Source organism: Ornithorhynchus anatinus, chromosome 1 (genome assembly GCF_004115215.2).
Source record: "Ornithorhynchus anatinus isolate Pmale09 chromosome 1, mOrnAna1.pri.v4, whole genome shotgun sequence".
Classification (NCBI taxonomy): Eukaryota; Metazoa; Chordata; class Mammalia; order Monotremata; family Ornithorhynchidae; genus Ornithorhynchus; species Ornithorhynchus anatinus.
The window spans coordinates 59,632,457-59,648,248 of record NC_041728.1 but is presented as its reverse complement, the minus strand read 5'-3'; the positions used below and the strand labels follow the sequence as shown (position 1 = coordinate 59,648,248).

General features: G+C 52.1%; 1 protein-coding gene across 1 annotated transcript; it reads right to left on the bottom strand.

Annotated features, from left to right (window-relative positions):
• Window positions 1–2,942: 2,942 nt before the first annotated feature.
• LOC100082037 (extracellular tyrosine-protein kinase PKDCC-like) lies at window positions 2,943–13,947 on the bottom strand. Its single transcript, XM_029062199.2, has 8 exons — window positions 13,894–13,947; window positions 13,474–13,803; window positions 10,444–10,566; window positions 8,004–8,275; window positions 6,254–6,333; window positions 6,065–6,169; window positions 5,712–5,888; window positions 2,943–4,974 (listed from the first exon to the last, which is right to left on the bottom strand). Exons 1-8 carry the CDS (start codon window positions 13,945–13,947, stop codon window positions 4,868–4,870), a joined length of 1,248 nt encoding a protein of 415 aa, XP_028918032.1. The 3' UTR covers window positions 2,943–4,867.
• Window positions 13,948–15,792: the final 1,845 nt, after the last annotated feature.

Genomic DNA, 15,792 nt, shown 5'->3' with positions numbered 1-15,792 from the left:
GGCAGAGAAGTGAAGTGACTTGCCCAGGGTTACACAGAAGACAAGTGGCAGAGCTGGGGTTAGAACCTAGGTCCTTCTTACTCCCAGGTCTGTCCTCTATCCACTAAACCATGTTGTTTCTCCAACCTCTTGGATTGTGAACACAGTGTGGAACAGGTCTCAGCACAAAGTCCTTAATATCAATCAATCAATCAATCAATCAAATTTATATGCTGTAATTATGATATATGGGCATCCTGGATTCTTTTAAACATGACTGAGACCAGCAATCCCCTCTCAGGGCCGCTCCTGGAGAGTTTCCAGTACTCTAGAAGTCTCGACTAAGGGAAGGAGAGTCAGCAGAGGCATACCCATTCCATTTCTAGCTTGGGCAGTAGCTAGCAAGTGGAAGGTAATCTACTACAAGTCAAAACTCACCTGTGCTGGGCAGCAGGGGCACGGAAGAGAGTCGAGGGTGGACACTCAAGTTTCCTCCATGGAAGGAGGCAATGGTAAACCACTTCTGTATTTTTATCAAGAAAACTCTATGGATGCACTACCAGAACTATTGCAGGTGGAGGTGAGGTGCTCTGGGAGAGATGTGTCCATGGCGTTGCTATGGGTTGGAGATGACTCGACAGCATAAGACAAGACACCAGCAAACTGCCCATCTAGTCAGAGGACTTCTCAGCCACTACCCATCTCACCAGTTTGGACTTCTCTCCCGCCCTACAACCTGGCACTTGCTCTTGCCTTACATCTTACATATCCATGTGTGTAGTCAATTGAACGTGCAATCATTTCTTCTCATCTATATTCACAGATACCATAATACCTGCTTCTCTTTGCAAAAAGGAATATGAGATCCTTAGAGACCCCACTGTCTTCCCTGCCTCACAAGCTCACAACCTTGGCATTATCCTCAACTTATCCCTCTCATTCAACCCACATATTCAATCTGATGCCAAACCTAATGGGTTCTACCTTCACAGTACCTCTAAAATCTGCCCTTTCCTCTCCATCCAAACTGCTGCTATTCTGATCCAAGCACTTAGCCCATCCTGCTTTGACTATGGAATTGGTCTCCTGTCTCACCCCGCTCCAGTCCATAATTCATCCAGTCAGTCAATTGTATTTATTGAGCACTTACTGGTTGCAGAGCACTGTATTAAGTGCTTGGGAGAGTACAATATAACAGGCACATTCTGCTGCCTGGTTAATTTTTCTAAGAAACTGTTTGGATCATGCCTCCCCTCTTCTCCAAAACCTCCAATGGTTGCTCATCCATTTCTGCATCAAACAGAAACTCTTTACCATCAGTTTTAAAATTCTCAATCAGCCCCCCACAGCCACACACCTATCTTACCTAGTTTTGTGCTACAAACCATCCTTCTTCCTTCCTCCATTGCCAACCTACTCACTGTTCTTTGATCTTGTCTATCTCACCACCAGCTCTTTGCTTATGTGCATTTCCATCATTTACTTTAATGTCTCCCTCTCTGGACTGAAAGCAGTGCCTACCAACTCCGCTACATGTATTCTCCCAAGTGTTAGTACAGTGCTCTGCACACAGAAAGTGCTCAATAAATACCATTGATTTACTAATGGGGGAGACAGATATAAACATATTGACAACTGGAGTGGTCTAAATAAATAACTGAATGAATGTATATGCATGAGTGCTTAGGATGGCTATAAATTAATTTGCCAATGTTCGAGCTTGCTGATGGGATTATAAAGTTTAAGGTTCTGGGAAATTAAACAGGAGAATCAGTCTCTTCCTTCTGATATATTTTCTCAAAATGCTTAATGGATAGTCCGTAATGGACATTCAGACTGAGACCCTCAAGAATTGTTAGGCAGGTTCTCTGCCCACAACTAGCTTATTAACTACTCCACTTGGACAGTCCTCAGGCTGGCGGAAACTGGATTCATCTTCCCTCCTAAACCCACTTGTCCCTTAACTTTCCCATTACAAACTACACTACTACCATCAGTCCTGCCCGACAAGTCCCCTGTGTCATCTTCAACTCTGGTGTTCAGCCTCTCCATTAGAGTCTGTCACTAAAGCCTATTGTTTTTTCTTGGCTCTGCCTTGTCTTCTCCTTTTAGCCCCTTATCACTTACAAACAATCATCTGGATGTAGGCACTTACAGCCACATCGATTTACAAACTCTAAGATTTAAATATTATCTCTTTGCTTCTTTTTTCCATTTTTTTCCTACCTTTAAATAATTCTATCCACCTCCTCCCTTAGATTGAAAGGACCTTGAGGGCATGTGTTTTTTACCTCTATTCTACTCTTCCAATTACTTAGTACAGTGCTCTGCCCCCAGTAGGTCCTCAATCAATCCATCAATCACATTTATTGAGGACTTACTGTGTGCAGAACATGGTACTAAGTGCTTGGGAGAGTACAATATAACAGTTGTTAGGAACATTCCCTGACCACAGTGAGCTTACAGTCTAGAGATAAGTTTACAGTTTCAATGAATACAGCTAACCATTTTTCTTTTCATCAAACAGAAGTTCATGATTGGACTCAAAGCTCTCCACTCATTCCCTCCTTATGTATCTGCTGTCTTTACCTGCTGGATCTGTCTGTCCCCAGCTTGCAGGCTTTGCTCTTTCCAAGCTAACTTTATTAATATTCCTCACTTTTGACTTTCTCACCTCAACCCATTGCTCTGACCCTTCTAGCCGGCCCTTTCCCAGTTTCAAATCCCTCTTGAAGACCCACATTCCCCAGGGGGTATTTCCCAACCATTTTGAGCCACCTTGGACATGTCATCCCACCAGCCCCACTCAGCCCAAATATTTGAATGCATTCACAGGTAGATGGTGAGCCCTTTGAGTGACAGAATTAAAGTTGAATTCCCATCTGACTATTCTTTCCCAGTGCTCAGTACAGTAAGAGCTTGAATAAATATTATTGTGTGTACATAGGCAGAAATACATACAGTAATTTTAAAAGTCTTGTTTATTTTTCCCCATACCTTTTTGCTATTATGAGATGTATCCTAGTTTTTCTTCATCTTTCCACTGTATGTAAACAATTCATGTCTGCCTGTTTCCTGCATTATAACGTAAACTCATCAACTCCTTGAGGGGGCGGGACTGTGTTTTACTTTCATTGAACTGCTTAGTATAGTGCTCTGTAAATAGGTTTTCAATATTCATTTGTATTAATTGAGCACTTGTAGTGTGCAAAGCACTGTACTAAGTGCTTGGGAGAGTGCACTATAACAATATACACATTTCTTGCCCTCGAGCTTACAGTCTAGAGGAAATAATTCAAGAAATAGTATTGAATGGAAGCCTGGTTTATATACAAGCCTTCATATTCACTATTGAAGAGGTAAACCCGTGGGTGTGAGGTGGACTGAAAAGGCCAAGGCAGTACTGACAATCCCATCTATACCATAATGATGGCATTTATTAAGCAATTTCTGCAGCCCAAAGCACTGTGCTAAGTGCTGGAGTACATACGTACAAGATATCATTGCCCCACCCTTAGCCTTATTCTCTGCCATTTCCCTTACCCTGTGATTTATTTTCATATCTGTCATCCCTTCTAGACTGTAAGCTCTTTGTGGGCAGGGATCGTGTCTACCAGCTCTACTGTAAAGTTCCCTCCCATGCACTTAGCATAGTGCTCTGCACCCTAAGTGCTCAATAAATATCACTGATTGACATTCAGATCAGACACAGTCTAACTCCCCCGGAGGGCTCTCAATCAAAGAAGGTAGGAGAGCAATACCCATTTTTTAGATGAGAAAACTGCAGCCCAGAGAGGGTAAGTGATTTTTCCCAAGCTTACCCGGCAGACCAGTGTCAGAGCTGGCGTAGTGTGTTGAGGTTTTAGCTGTCTGCAGCACCTGACCTTGTTCTATTTGGGCTTCCCCTCCCTCGCCCCCTCACAGCTTCTGTTGTCGAGACCTGCCCCTTTCCAGAATGCTGCATGCCTGGCTGGGCTGCGGGCCTCTTCCAGGTCTGATCCAGAGTGCTGTTACCGAGGAATTGGCTGGAAAGTGGTTCACTCCATTTCCTGGGAAAAGGCCACATCTCAAAATGAAATGGGGCCAGTCTCTGAGGTGGCGAGCAAGCTGGCCCTGCCGCTCTGGGCCCTTCCTTCCATTCTCCACCACCTCTGGTTGGGGGCTGTTGTTATTTCAGAGTCCAACGGGAATGGAAAACTTGATAAAATCCCAAGAGTTCTGGCTAATGGGGGCGGGGAGGAGAGGAGGGGCAGGAATCCCCTCAGCAACAGCCTGCAGGGTCCAAGTTCAATCTGAAGACACGGCCACGCTCACTCCCTGAGTGAGATATCCCAGAACAAAGGAACAAGTGATGGTTAATACTAATACCGGGGGCTGTGATTTTTCACCGAGCACCTCCCCGCTCCCTCAAGAGGGCCCATCCCAGGCCATCTCTTTAATGAAGTGCCTAGGAAACAGGATCTCAAAGTCCTTGACAATCTGCTCCTTAATGATGCTTTCACTGAAAGTACACAGGACAACCTCAACCTCCAAGGTTATTAAACTGGAAACGGCCATCCGTGCTTCGGGTCGCTGGGGCCAGGAGCGCTGCATCCCCTGCAGTCCAGGTCCTGGCAGTTTCCGCAGCTGGACCTTGCAGAGATGCCATGAGCTCATGATGATCCGCCTTAGGTCCGGGCACGCCTACGGGGCACCCATCAGGCCTGGAGCATCCTACCACACCAGATACCAATGCTGTCCATCGCTGGTGGGGCAAGGAAACCCTCCACCTGGGAGAGATGATGACCATTCTAGGCCAGCCGAGGCCTGCCCCGTGGTGACCCAGTGGTCCCCTCTAGTGAGAAAGGAGAAAGTGCCCTCCTGCATAGCACAGGTCTCCAAAAGCTGGCTACAGCGCCTCACCACTTCGGGCCCCGGATCGCTTCCTGTACACCTGAGAATGGGCATCGGGAATCAGCTCAGCCATACTGCTCCGGAAGGATGCGAGGTGTCGGCCTATGGTGGGAAGGAAAGGTGGTCCTCATTCATTTTGGCACGGACTCCATGCCTGTCCAGAATGACCCTCCTTGAAGCCCTAGGCCCCACCTCTTGCTCAGGGAGATGAATGGAGGCTGACCCAAGTTCACACAATCCCTTTCCCTGCTCTTCTCCCTCCGTTCCCCACTCTCGCCTCCCCTCCCTCCCTCTCTGCGGTCCCTGTGGCCCAAGCAAGATTTAAGATAAAGAGAAGAAAGGGAAGAAGGGGTGCGGGATGGAAGAAGGGGAGTGGTACAGAAGGAGGCATAGTCTCCAATACTGTGTCCCACCTGGGGTCTCCCGGCTGCTAGAGTGGCATTACTTAACTCTGACCCCAGCCCATGGCTCACCTGGGCCAAACCCCCTAACTCCTTTTTGTTTGTTTCATGGTACTTGTTAGGCACTTACTATGTGTCAAACACTATTCTAAGCAAAGGGGTAGGTACCAGTCAGTTAGGTCAGTCACAGTTCCCGTCCTGCATGGGGCTCACAGTCTGAAGTAGGAGGGAGGTATTGAATCCCCCATTTTACGGTTGAGGAAACTGAGGCACAGAAAAGTTAAATGACTTGCCCAGGGTCACACAGCATGCAATTGGCAGAGCAATTGGCAGGGCTGGGATTAGAAACCATGTCCTCTGACTCCCAGGCCCGTGCTCTTTCTGCTAGACCACACTGAAGCTCCACTGTGGGGATGGCAGAGAGAGTGCCAGGCTCACCTGCCCACGTCTGCTCCCGGTGGATGATGAAACTCTGGCACTGCGGGTGGGAGGCACAGATGCTGGCTGCCTCCTCGGCATCATGGACAGAGAGCAAGCACCCCAGGTGGCTGTAGGAGGGCCAGCACCTGTAGTCCTGGCTATCTTTCGGGCGGAAGCCCTTCAGAAGAATGTAATCTGAAATCAAGAGGAACTCCAGTTCATGGGCCATGAGGTCACCCCTCCTTTTCTCCCTCCCGCCTCCTCCTTGCCGACTGGGACGTAAGCTGAACCCCAGTAAGGGTCTCCTGCCTCTTCTCCAGCTGTCAAAGCCCCTGAGTGCATCTTCCCACCTCGCTCGGGACCGCTGGTACCTTTCAGATGTGGGGGGCTGTTCTGGAGATAAAGCCCAGACTCGTACAAACGGCGCACTTCTTCAAACGTGGCTAGCGTCTCATTGATCCCATATCGTAAATCACCTAGGTCAGAGACAAAGGGGCGTCACGGAAGCGGGGAAACAGTCTCATGATTCCCGCTTCTTGTTAGGAAACACGAGTCTGTACCTGTGGCGTTCAGAATATCCAGAAGAAGAGGCTGCAAGGCAGGAGGTGATGTGTGTGGCAAAAGGTATGTGAAAAAGTACCTGGAAGAGAGCCCGAAGCTGTGTTAGAAGTTCTCCCTGAAGCATTACTTATTCCTGTTCTCTTAGAGCACAAGACACTGACTGTGGGGAGGAAGTGGAGTGACCTGGAGGGAGTGGAGTGACCTTTCTTGGCTTAAAACCACATCCCCAACCCCACCTCCTCCGGGAAGCTCTCCCGGATTAACTTTGCCCAATCTCCACCTGCCTCGATCCTCCCCTTTCACTGTACTCTTCAATCCACCCATCCCAGGTCCTTATGGAACAACTACTGAGTGCTAGGCATTACATTAAGCGCTTGGGAGAGTACGATAGCAGCGTGACGCATGTTCCTAGAGCTCGAAGAGTTTACAGTTAATGGGTAGACAGGCCAAAATGATCTGCAGAGAGTAAAAGTCAAACAAAGGTATAACAGGAAGCAGTACGTACACATCAGGATGAAGCAGCTGAACAAATACTCGAATGAACTGATAAATAAATGAAACATCGATAGGAGACAGAGGAATACATGTACAGAGGTAAATCTGATCCCACTTGTAGCGATCATATTTATTTGCAATTAATGCAGGCTGGGCAGCACTGCCAGTTGGGAAGTTCTTTCTGGCCCAGAGTCCCCCAGGGAGGCAATGTCAGCAGACGGAGAAGGGGCCCTGCTGTTCCACAGCATCTTCCAGCATCCCCTGGGAGGACGGGCAGCTGAGAAGGTGCCAATAGGCTGGCATATGCCGAGAGCCAGAGACCTGTTCCTCTCACTGCCTTCCCCTTCTAGAATCAATGACAAGAACAGCCACCAGCTAGACTGAAGCTGATGAAAGGAATCTGTAAGATTCCCAGCTGAGTGGAAGGTGGGGCAAGTGCGGGAAGGGGGTGGCAGGGAGAGGAGAGCGGGCATGGGGGAGTGGGAGAGAGAAGCTGTTCGAGTGCTCGAAATCCCAGTCCGAGACCTTATTGATGCTGGGACCAGGATTAATGATAATGTCGGTATCTGTTTAGCACTTACTATGTTTCAAGCACTGCACTAAGTGCTGGGGCAGATACAAGATAAGCAGATTGGACAATGTCCCTGAACCAGATGGGGTTCACAGTCTAAGGGGGAGGGAAAACAGTTACTGAATCCCCATGTGACAAGGGAGGAAACTGTAGCCCAAAAAAGCTAACTGAAGGTCCCACAGTAGACAAGAAGCAGAACCGGGACATGAAACCTGATTCTTTGATGCCCAGGCCCATGCTTTTCCCATTATGACACCCTGCTTCTGGGGTAAAAATAACAATAATAATAATAGTTTTTGTTAAGCGCTTACTATGTGCCAAGCATTGTATTAAACGCTAGGGTGGATAAAAGCAAATCTCCATCCCACGTGGGACTCAGTCTCAATCCCTTTTTACAGATGAAGTAACTGAGGCACAGAGAAATGAAGTGACTTGCCCCAGGTCACAGAGCAGTCAAGTGGCAGAGCCGGGACGATAAGTGAGTGATGGGGCAAAGAAGTGAGGGAGTGGGACCGAACCTGCTGTCCCTTTGAGCACCTGTATCCAGATGGACAGACACAAACTGACACAGACACAGGTGCACACACTCCCGCCCCTCCCCCTTCCCCCGGCCACCACAAGGGAAAATGGTGCAGAGTTGGGGGGAGCTGGGCCCACTGTTGTGGCCAAGGGCCACTACGCACCGATAGGCATTGTAGAGGTTCCGCTTTTCGTTTAGGCCATGACAGCGGCCGGCGGCACCACAGCGGCCAGGGAACGTCCTGTCGGGGAAGTCCAGGGTGCAGTATTCATCTGTCTGGCACTCCGGCTCCTCGGTGCTGGCATCGTCCAGGTCCGTCACTTTCAAGTGTCCATTCACCAGGACAAATTGCCGTGGCTGGAAATCCAACAAGGCCACCGACCCCAGTGGGGAGTGGGCCAGGTAGTGCAGCAACCTCACCAGCCCTAAACAAATCTGAAACGGCAGCAAGGTGGAAAACAATTCCAGTCAACATCTAACTAAATCTCTCTGCTTCTCCCTCTGGAAACAGGGGCTCACTGACTTGGCTGGGGGGGGGCGGAGGGAAGCCTGAAAATTCCTTTCAAAGAGTGGCAACTGCTAAGAGGGAGACTCATGGTTACGGCAGAGGCAGAGAACAAAGGGATGGTTCTTGAGACTAGATTGATGAGGTTCTCGGTTGACCAATGCTCAGGGCATTCTAGTTTTGTAGTGGAAGTTTCCACTGTTACCAGAGTGTGTTTAGAAAGGGCTCGAGCAACAGGACGGCTGGAGGACACACACACACACACACACACACAACACTCTCTCTCTCTCTCTCTTCCTAGAACCACCTATTTGCAGGATTCGTCTATCACAACGCAGGTGGTAACTTGTAAAACAGGGACCAGGGCTTGCTCAGACCTTCCGAACATCAACTGAATCCTCCACTCTGCCCACAGGGAAAAAGAAACCTCCTTATTCACCTGAAAAGCCCTGAACCCCTCCAGTTCTTAAAATCAATCATTCAGTGGTATGTGTTGAGTGCTTTCTGTGTGCAGAGCACTGCATTAAGTGCTAGAGAGAGTATGATAGTTGGTAGACACAATCCCTGCCCACCAAGAGCTTAGAGTCTAGACCCCCCAACTTACCGTGAGTTTCAGATCGATTTTAAACTGTGGTGTAAGAGGTGGCTAACAACTGCCAGATGGGATGTTGGAAATAGCTTGAGTCCCACTCAGCTCCCAGAGACATACGGCGGCAATCATTGAATAAACATGCCTTCTGCGACTCCATCCAGGATCGTTAATGAAAATTACCCAGATGTTTAGAAGGAATATAATTATGCAGGATATAATTGGTTTTCTCCCTCATGCAAAGTTTCCTGCCACCTTGAATTGAAACATTTGTCTCCCAGTAAAATCATTCTTAGTCTCAGAAAGCCTAATGAACCTACTACGGTTGCCGACAAGCAAAACCGTTCAAGTGACTGGGTGATGAAGGCACCTGGCGCTGATGCCTCAGGAAGGACACCAAAAGGCACGGGTAGGAGATACCCAAACAAACCCCAAATGGGGAAGACTAACTAAGGGGTTTAGCCACCATAGATGCTTGGAAGATAGTGAACAACAAACTCTCATACACATACGAACCCCAGCCATCCTTCCAGATCTCGGAAACCAACGGATCCAGCGTTTCCAAGAATTCATCTTGAATTGTGAAAATGGTAGTCTGCACGGATCTGGGTGAATCAGTCCAGGCCACCTGCTTTGTTGGGTTATACCAGTCAACCTGGTCCCTGGAAATGCACCGGGAAACTGTTGCAAACAGTGGTTGGAAAGGGTGTCATCGTCTCAGAGTGCCTGTGCAGGACGGCAGCTTCTTCTATATCACTAATCCAGGAGCTGCCTTCTCTTTGGTCAAAAGTCTCTTTGGGAGGGAATCCCCTTCCATTTCACAGAGGTGTTTCTTTCAGTCATGCCTTGGGTGGCCCGAGAAACACTGAACTGACCTAAAATCGAATCAAGCAAATGTATTTCCCATCGCTTCTATTTACTACGAGTTGAGTTCTCAAGTAACCTCAGGGAGAGGTCCCTACCCTGAGCCCAGCACCTTGGAAACCCATCATTGCATTCTTCTGAAATGCCACGGCAAAGGGTATTAAAGACAATTCGCCCATCCCGTCTTAGAAACGCCTATCCTGTGTTCCAGGACTGCTTGTGGAACTACTGGGACCTCGGGTCAGACCTCATAGAAGTCCAGGGAAGGCTGATGGAGAGAGCGCCTTCACGCTTGGGGCAAAGAATTTACCATTTCGTGCTAAGATGGTCCCACAGAGTTCCTTCCAAAGCAGGAGGGAAAGGGAGATGCAGGAATGTTGAGGCACTTTGTATCCTGGGGAGGTATTTTGGCTTTTTGTTTTTCTTCCCCAAACCCAATCTCAAAGGGGTGAAAAACAAAAATATTTAAATGCATTTGCACAAGCAAACACAAGGCCAGCGGGATAATCTCTTTAACCCTGGGGGGGGGGGGGGGGGGGGAGGGTGGAGTGGGGGCGCTCAGGGGAATCCTGAAACTCACTCGGGTTGCTACTAGAAAGCTACTGATTATAAAAAAACAAAAACCCCTTTGTTTTGTTTTCTTACTTTAAATCTCTCCTCCCAGGGGGTCTGCAGGAGCTGAATGAACTCCAGAGGGCTTCCCAACTCCAGGATGGCGGTGACCCCGATCTCCCCATCTGGGTTATGATCGTAGCACTGGCCGTACAACTGCGGGGCAGAAAAGAAGAGAGGCTTGGAGAGAAAGACAGAGTGAGAGAAAGAGAGAGAAACGCTGCGTACTGGCATAGTGGATAGAACACGGGCCTGGGAGTCAGAAGGTCATGGGTTCTAATCCCGCCTCCCCCACTTCTCTGCTGAGTGGATTTGGGCAAATCATTTCACTTCTTTGGGCCTCAGTTCCCTCACCTGTAAAATGGGGATCAAGATTGTGAGCCCTATGCAGAACAGAGACTGGGTGCCACTCGATATGCTTCTATCCGCCCCAGCGCTTAGTACCGTACCTGGCACACAAAAAACGCTTAACAAATACCACAGTTATTACAGTGCCTGGTACATAGTAAGCGCTTAACAGATACCACACTTATTATAGTGCCTGGTATATAGTAAGCGCTTAACAAATACCACAATTATTACAGCGCCTGGCACATAGTAAGCGCTTAACAAATACCACCATCATCATTGTGATGATTAGGTCTGGGTGACTCCACCTTCACCAGCCACGATTCCCTCCAGCAAAGGAGAGTTGGAGGGGGGGACGCAGGATTGCAGTCCCTTCCCCACCCCCTCTGGCCCCAGGCCAGGGCTCTGCCCCCCTGGGAGAGAAGTGTAGGAGATGGCCGGTGGTCAGTCGGGCACTCCCGCTCCACCGGCAGCCTGGACGGCCGGTGGTCAGTCTGTCCCTCCCAGTCGGTCCAGTGTCGGAGGAGGGAGGGAGAAAGAGAGGGAAGAAGCTTGGGGATTCAGCTGGACCCACCACCAGCCCGGCCCGGAGACGTTTACGACAGGGCCATTAGGGTCATTAGCATCAATTAATAACGCATTTCCTCCCCTTTGCAAAAAAAAGGTGTGTGAAGGGGAGGGGAAGGGGAGAGGCGGAAAGACTTAATTGGTCTCTAGGATGAGGATGTGTAGCTGCCTCTCCGGGGCCTGCCGGCCGGCCGGCCAGTCTACCTGCCCTCTCCGGGGTGGCGGAGGAGCCGTGGGAATAAAAATGATAATAATAATGATGGGATTTGTTAAACGCTTACTATGTACCAGGCATTGTACTAAGCGCTGGAGCGGATACAAGCAAATCGGGTTGGACCCAATCGCTGTCCCACATGGGGCTCCCCAGTCTTAATCCCCATTTTACAGATGAGGGAACTGAGGCCCAGAGATGTGAAGTAACTAGGCTAAGTCATACAGCAGACATGTGGCGGACCCGGGATTAGAACCCAAGACCTTCTGCCTGCCAGGCCCGTGTTTTATCCACTACGCCATGCTATGTGCCAGGCACTGTTCTAAAGCGCTGGGGTAGTTACAAGGTACTCAGGTTGTCCCTCATCTGTAAAATGGGGATGAAGACTGTGAGCCCCACGTGGGCCAACCTTGTATCTCCCCCAGCGTTTAGAACAACGCTTGGCACATAGTAAGCGCTTAACAAATTAAAAAAAAAGAGCACCGCTAGTGCTTAGAACAGTGCTTGGCACATAGTAAGCGCTTAACAAATACCATCATTATGACGTGGGACAATCTTGTATCACCCCAGCGATTAGAACAGTGCTTGGCACATAGTAAATGCCTAACAAACACCATCATTATTTCGTGGGACAACCTTGTATCTTCCCCAGCGCTTAGAACAGTGCTTGGCACATAGTAAATGCCTAACAAACACCATCATTATTTCGTGGGACAACCTTGTATCTTCCCCAGCGCTTAGAACAGTGCTTGGCACATAGTAAGTGCTTAACAAATTCCAAAAACAAAAAAGCACCGTTAGCCCTTAGCCCAGTGCTTGGCACGAATTCCAACAATAAAAAAAGGCCCCGTTAGCGCTCAGTACAGTACTGGGCACGAATTCCAACAATAAGAAAAGGCACCGTTAGCGTTTAGAACAGTGCTGGGCACGAATGCCAACAATAAGAAAAGGACCGTTAGCGCTTAGAACAGGGCTGGGCACGAATTCCAACAATAAGAAAAGGACCGTTAGCGCTTAGAACAGTGCTGGGCACGAATTCCAACAATAAGAAAAGGACCTTTAGCGCTGGGCACGAATTCCAACAATAAGAAAAGGACTGTTAGAGGTGGGCACCAATTCCAACAATAGGAAAAGGACCGTTAGCGCTTAGAACAGTGCTGGGCACGAATTCCAACAATAAGAAAAGGACTGTTAGAGCTGGGCACCAATTCCAACGATAGGAAAAGGACCGTTAGCGCTTAGAACAGGGCTGGGCGCCAATGCCAACAGTAAGAAAAGGACGGTTAGAGCTTAGAGCAGTGCCGGGCACGAATGCCAACAATAGGAAAAGGACGGTTAGCGCTTAGAACAGTGCCGGGCGCGAATGCCACCAGTAAGAAAGGGACCGTTAGCGCTTAGAACAGGGCCGGGCACGAATTCCAACCATAAGAAAAGGACCGTTAGCGCTTAGAACAGGGCCGGGCACGAATTCCAACCATAAGAAAAGGACGGTTGGCGCTTCGAACAGTGCCGGGCGCGAATGCCAGCGGTAAGAAAGGGACCGTTAGCGCTTGAGAAGCAGCGTGGCGCAGTGGAAAGAGCACGGGCCCTGGAGTCAGGGCTCATGAGTTCGAATCCCAGCTCTGCCACTTGTCGGCTGTGTGACTGTGGGCAAGTCACTTCACTTCTCTGTGCCTCAGTTCCCCCATCTGTAAAGTGGGGATGAAGACTGTGAGCCCCCGTGTTTACCCCAGCGCTTAGAACAGTGCTCGGCACATAGGAAGCGCTTAACAAATGCCAACCTCATTATTATTATTGTTATTAGAACAGGGCTGGGCCCACGGCCGGCGCTCGACCAGCTCCAAGGAGACCCAGCTGAGGAGCCCCGTCGAAAGCGCCGGGGGGTGAGGAGGATGGAGAGGGGAAGGGGTCCCGCCGCCCGGCCCCCGCGGGCGCACCTTGACGACGGCCGGGTGGCGCAGGCGTTGGAGCAGGGCCAGCTCCTTCAGCAGCTTGAGGTTGGCGAGGCGGCGGCAGGCGGCGGGCCCGGCCCCCGGGCTCTGCAGGCAGCGGCTGACATCGGGCCCGAAGGGGCGCACGGTCTTTAGCGCCAGCGCCCGGCCCCCGCCCAGCTCGGCGCGCACCACGGCCTTGGTGTCCCCCGCGCCCACCGGCCGCAGCCCCGCCAGCCTGCGCAGCGCTTCGCAGCCCAGCGCCCCGGCCCTCCGCCCCGCCGGCTCCGGCCGGCCCAGCCGCCGCACGTCCCGCACCCGCCGCCACACCTCGGCCTGCAGCGCCCCCGGCCCCGGCTCCGGCTCCGGCTCCGGCTCCGGCTCCGGCTCCCGCCCCCGCTCCCGCCCCGGGGCCAGCGCCAGGACCAGCAGGGCCACGGCGCCCAGCAGCGCGGCCGCCCCCGGGCCCGGGCCCGGCATCCCGCAGCCCCCGCCCGCAGAGCAGAGCGCCGCGCAGCCGGAGGACTCGCACCCGCACCCCCGGGGACCGGACCCGCCGACACACAGCCCGACACTCGCCGCGCTGCCCTCACGGCTCCGCGCCTCACCCACCCCCTGCCCCCGGCTCCGCCCCCTTGCCCCTGGACCCGCCCCCTCGCCCGTCCCGCTGCCCCTGGACCCGCCCCCTCGCCCGTCCCGCTGCCCCTGGCTGTGCCCCCTCGCCCGTCCCCTGCCCCTGGACCCGCCCCCTAACCCACCTCCTGCCCCTGGATCCGCCCCCAACCCCCCTCCTGCCCCGGGCTCCTCCCCCTCGCCCGTCCCCCTGCCCCTGGCTCTGCCCCCTCCCCCTGGATCCGCCCCCTAACCAACCCACCCCCTGCTCCTGGCTGTGCCCCCCTTACCCGTCCCCCTGCCCCAGATTCCACCCCCTCTCCCGTACCCCTGCCCCTGGCTCTGCCCCCTCGCCCGCCCCATGCCCCTGGATCCGCCCCCTAACCCACCCCTCGCCCCTGGCTCCGCCCCAACCCACCTCCTGCTCCTGGCTCTGCCCCCTCCCCCTGGGTCCGCCCTCTAACCAACCCACCCCCTGCCCCAGGTTCCGCCCCCTTGCCCGTCCCCCCCTCCCTGGCTCCGCCCCTCGCCCGTCCCCTGCCCCCTCGCCCGTCTCCTGCCCCTGGGCCCGTGCCCATCTCCCGCCCCGGCTCCGCCCCTCGCCCGTCCCCTGCCCCTGGTTCCTGCCCCCTCGCCCGTCTCCTGCCCCCTGCCCCTGGCTTCTCCCCCTCTCCCCGCCCCATAGCATTTCTGTATATATGCCTAGAATTGTAGATTCTATTGTATATATGCCTAGAATTGTAGATTATATTGATGCCCGTTTTCTTGTTTCGATGTCTGTCTCCCCGCCTCTAGACTGTAAACCCGGGGTGGGCAGGGATTGGCTCTCTTTATTGCTGAATTGTACTTTCCAAGCGCTTAGTACAGGGCTCCGCACACCCTAAGCGCTCAATAATGAATGAAATGCCCCTGGCTCCGCCCCCTCACCCGCCCCCCCCATCCCTCTCACCCTCCCCCTGCCTTGCCCCCAGCCGCCCCAGGGCGGGAGTGCTGCCCCGGCCTCTGCCCGCTCGGGGGGCCTGGGATGAGCCTGGGTTGAGCCTCTAATTTGGGGAGACAGTGAACCCCCCCCTTCCCACCTCCCCCCTAGCAGTTGGCCTCAGACCCGTTTGTTCGCCAGCCCCGGGCTGGGGCAGAGGGATGGGGGTGCGGACCCCCCACGTTTAGGATCAGCTTCACCTCTTCATTCACTCAACCGAATTTTTTAAGCGCTTACTGCTTGCAGAGCACTGTACTAAGCGCTTGGGAAAGTACAATACGGCTACAGTGACAATCCCTGCCCACAACGAGCTCACAGGGGACGGGGGAAGACAGACATCAGTACAAGTAAACAGACATCAATATAAATAAATCAAATGACAGAAATATACTTTAGAGCTGTGGGGCAGGGAGAAGGGCAGGGCAGGGAGCAGGTCACCCCCGCATCGGACCCGCTCCTGGCTCCCTTCCCTTTCCTGGACATTTGGCCCATTCATTCGATCGATCGTATTTATTGGGGTGCACAATCGGTGTGCAGAGCACCGTACTCAGCGCTTGGAAAGTACAGTTCGGCAGCAAATAGAAACTATCCCTATCCAACAACGGGCTCACAGTGTAAAAGACTGTGGCCCATCCGGGGAGCCACAGTTGTTCCCCTGGGAAGAAAGAGGGGAGGATCAACCGCCTTGTCAGTATATAGTCCCTTCCCCCCTTCTCCTTCCCGCTCCCTCCCCC

Excerpts from the sequence above, each read along its gene's own strand:
- LOC100082037 (XM_029062199.2), bottom strand. The coding sequence starts at position 13,947 with ATGCCGGGCCCGGGCCCGGGGGCGGCCGCGCTGCTGGGCGCCGTGGCC. Across the intron at positions 13,804-13,893 it reads TGGGCGCCGTGGCCCTGCTG|GCCGAGGTGTGGCGGCGGGT; the intron begins GTCCTGGCGCTG and ends GGGGCGCTGCAG. Across the intron at positions 5,889-6,064 it reads CAGCCCCCCACATCTGAAAG|ATTACATTCTTCTGAAGGGC; the intron begins GTACCAGCGGTC and ends TCTTGATTTCAG.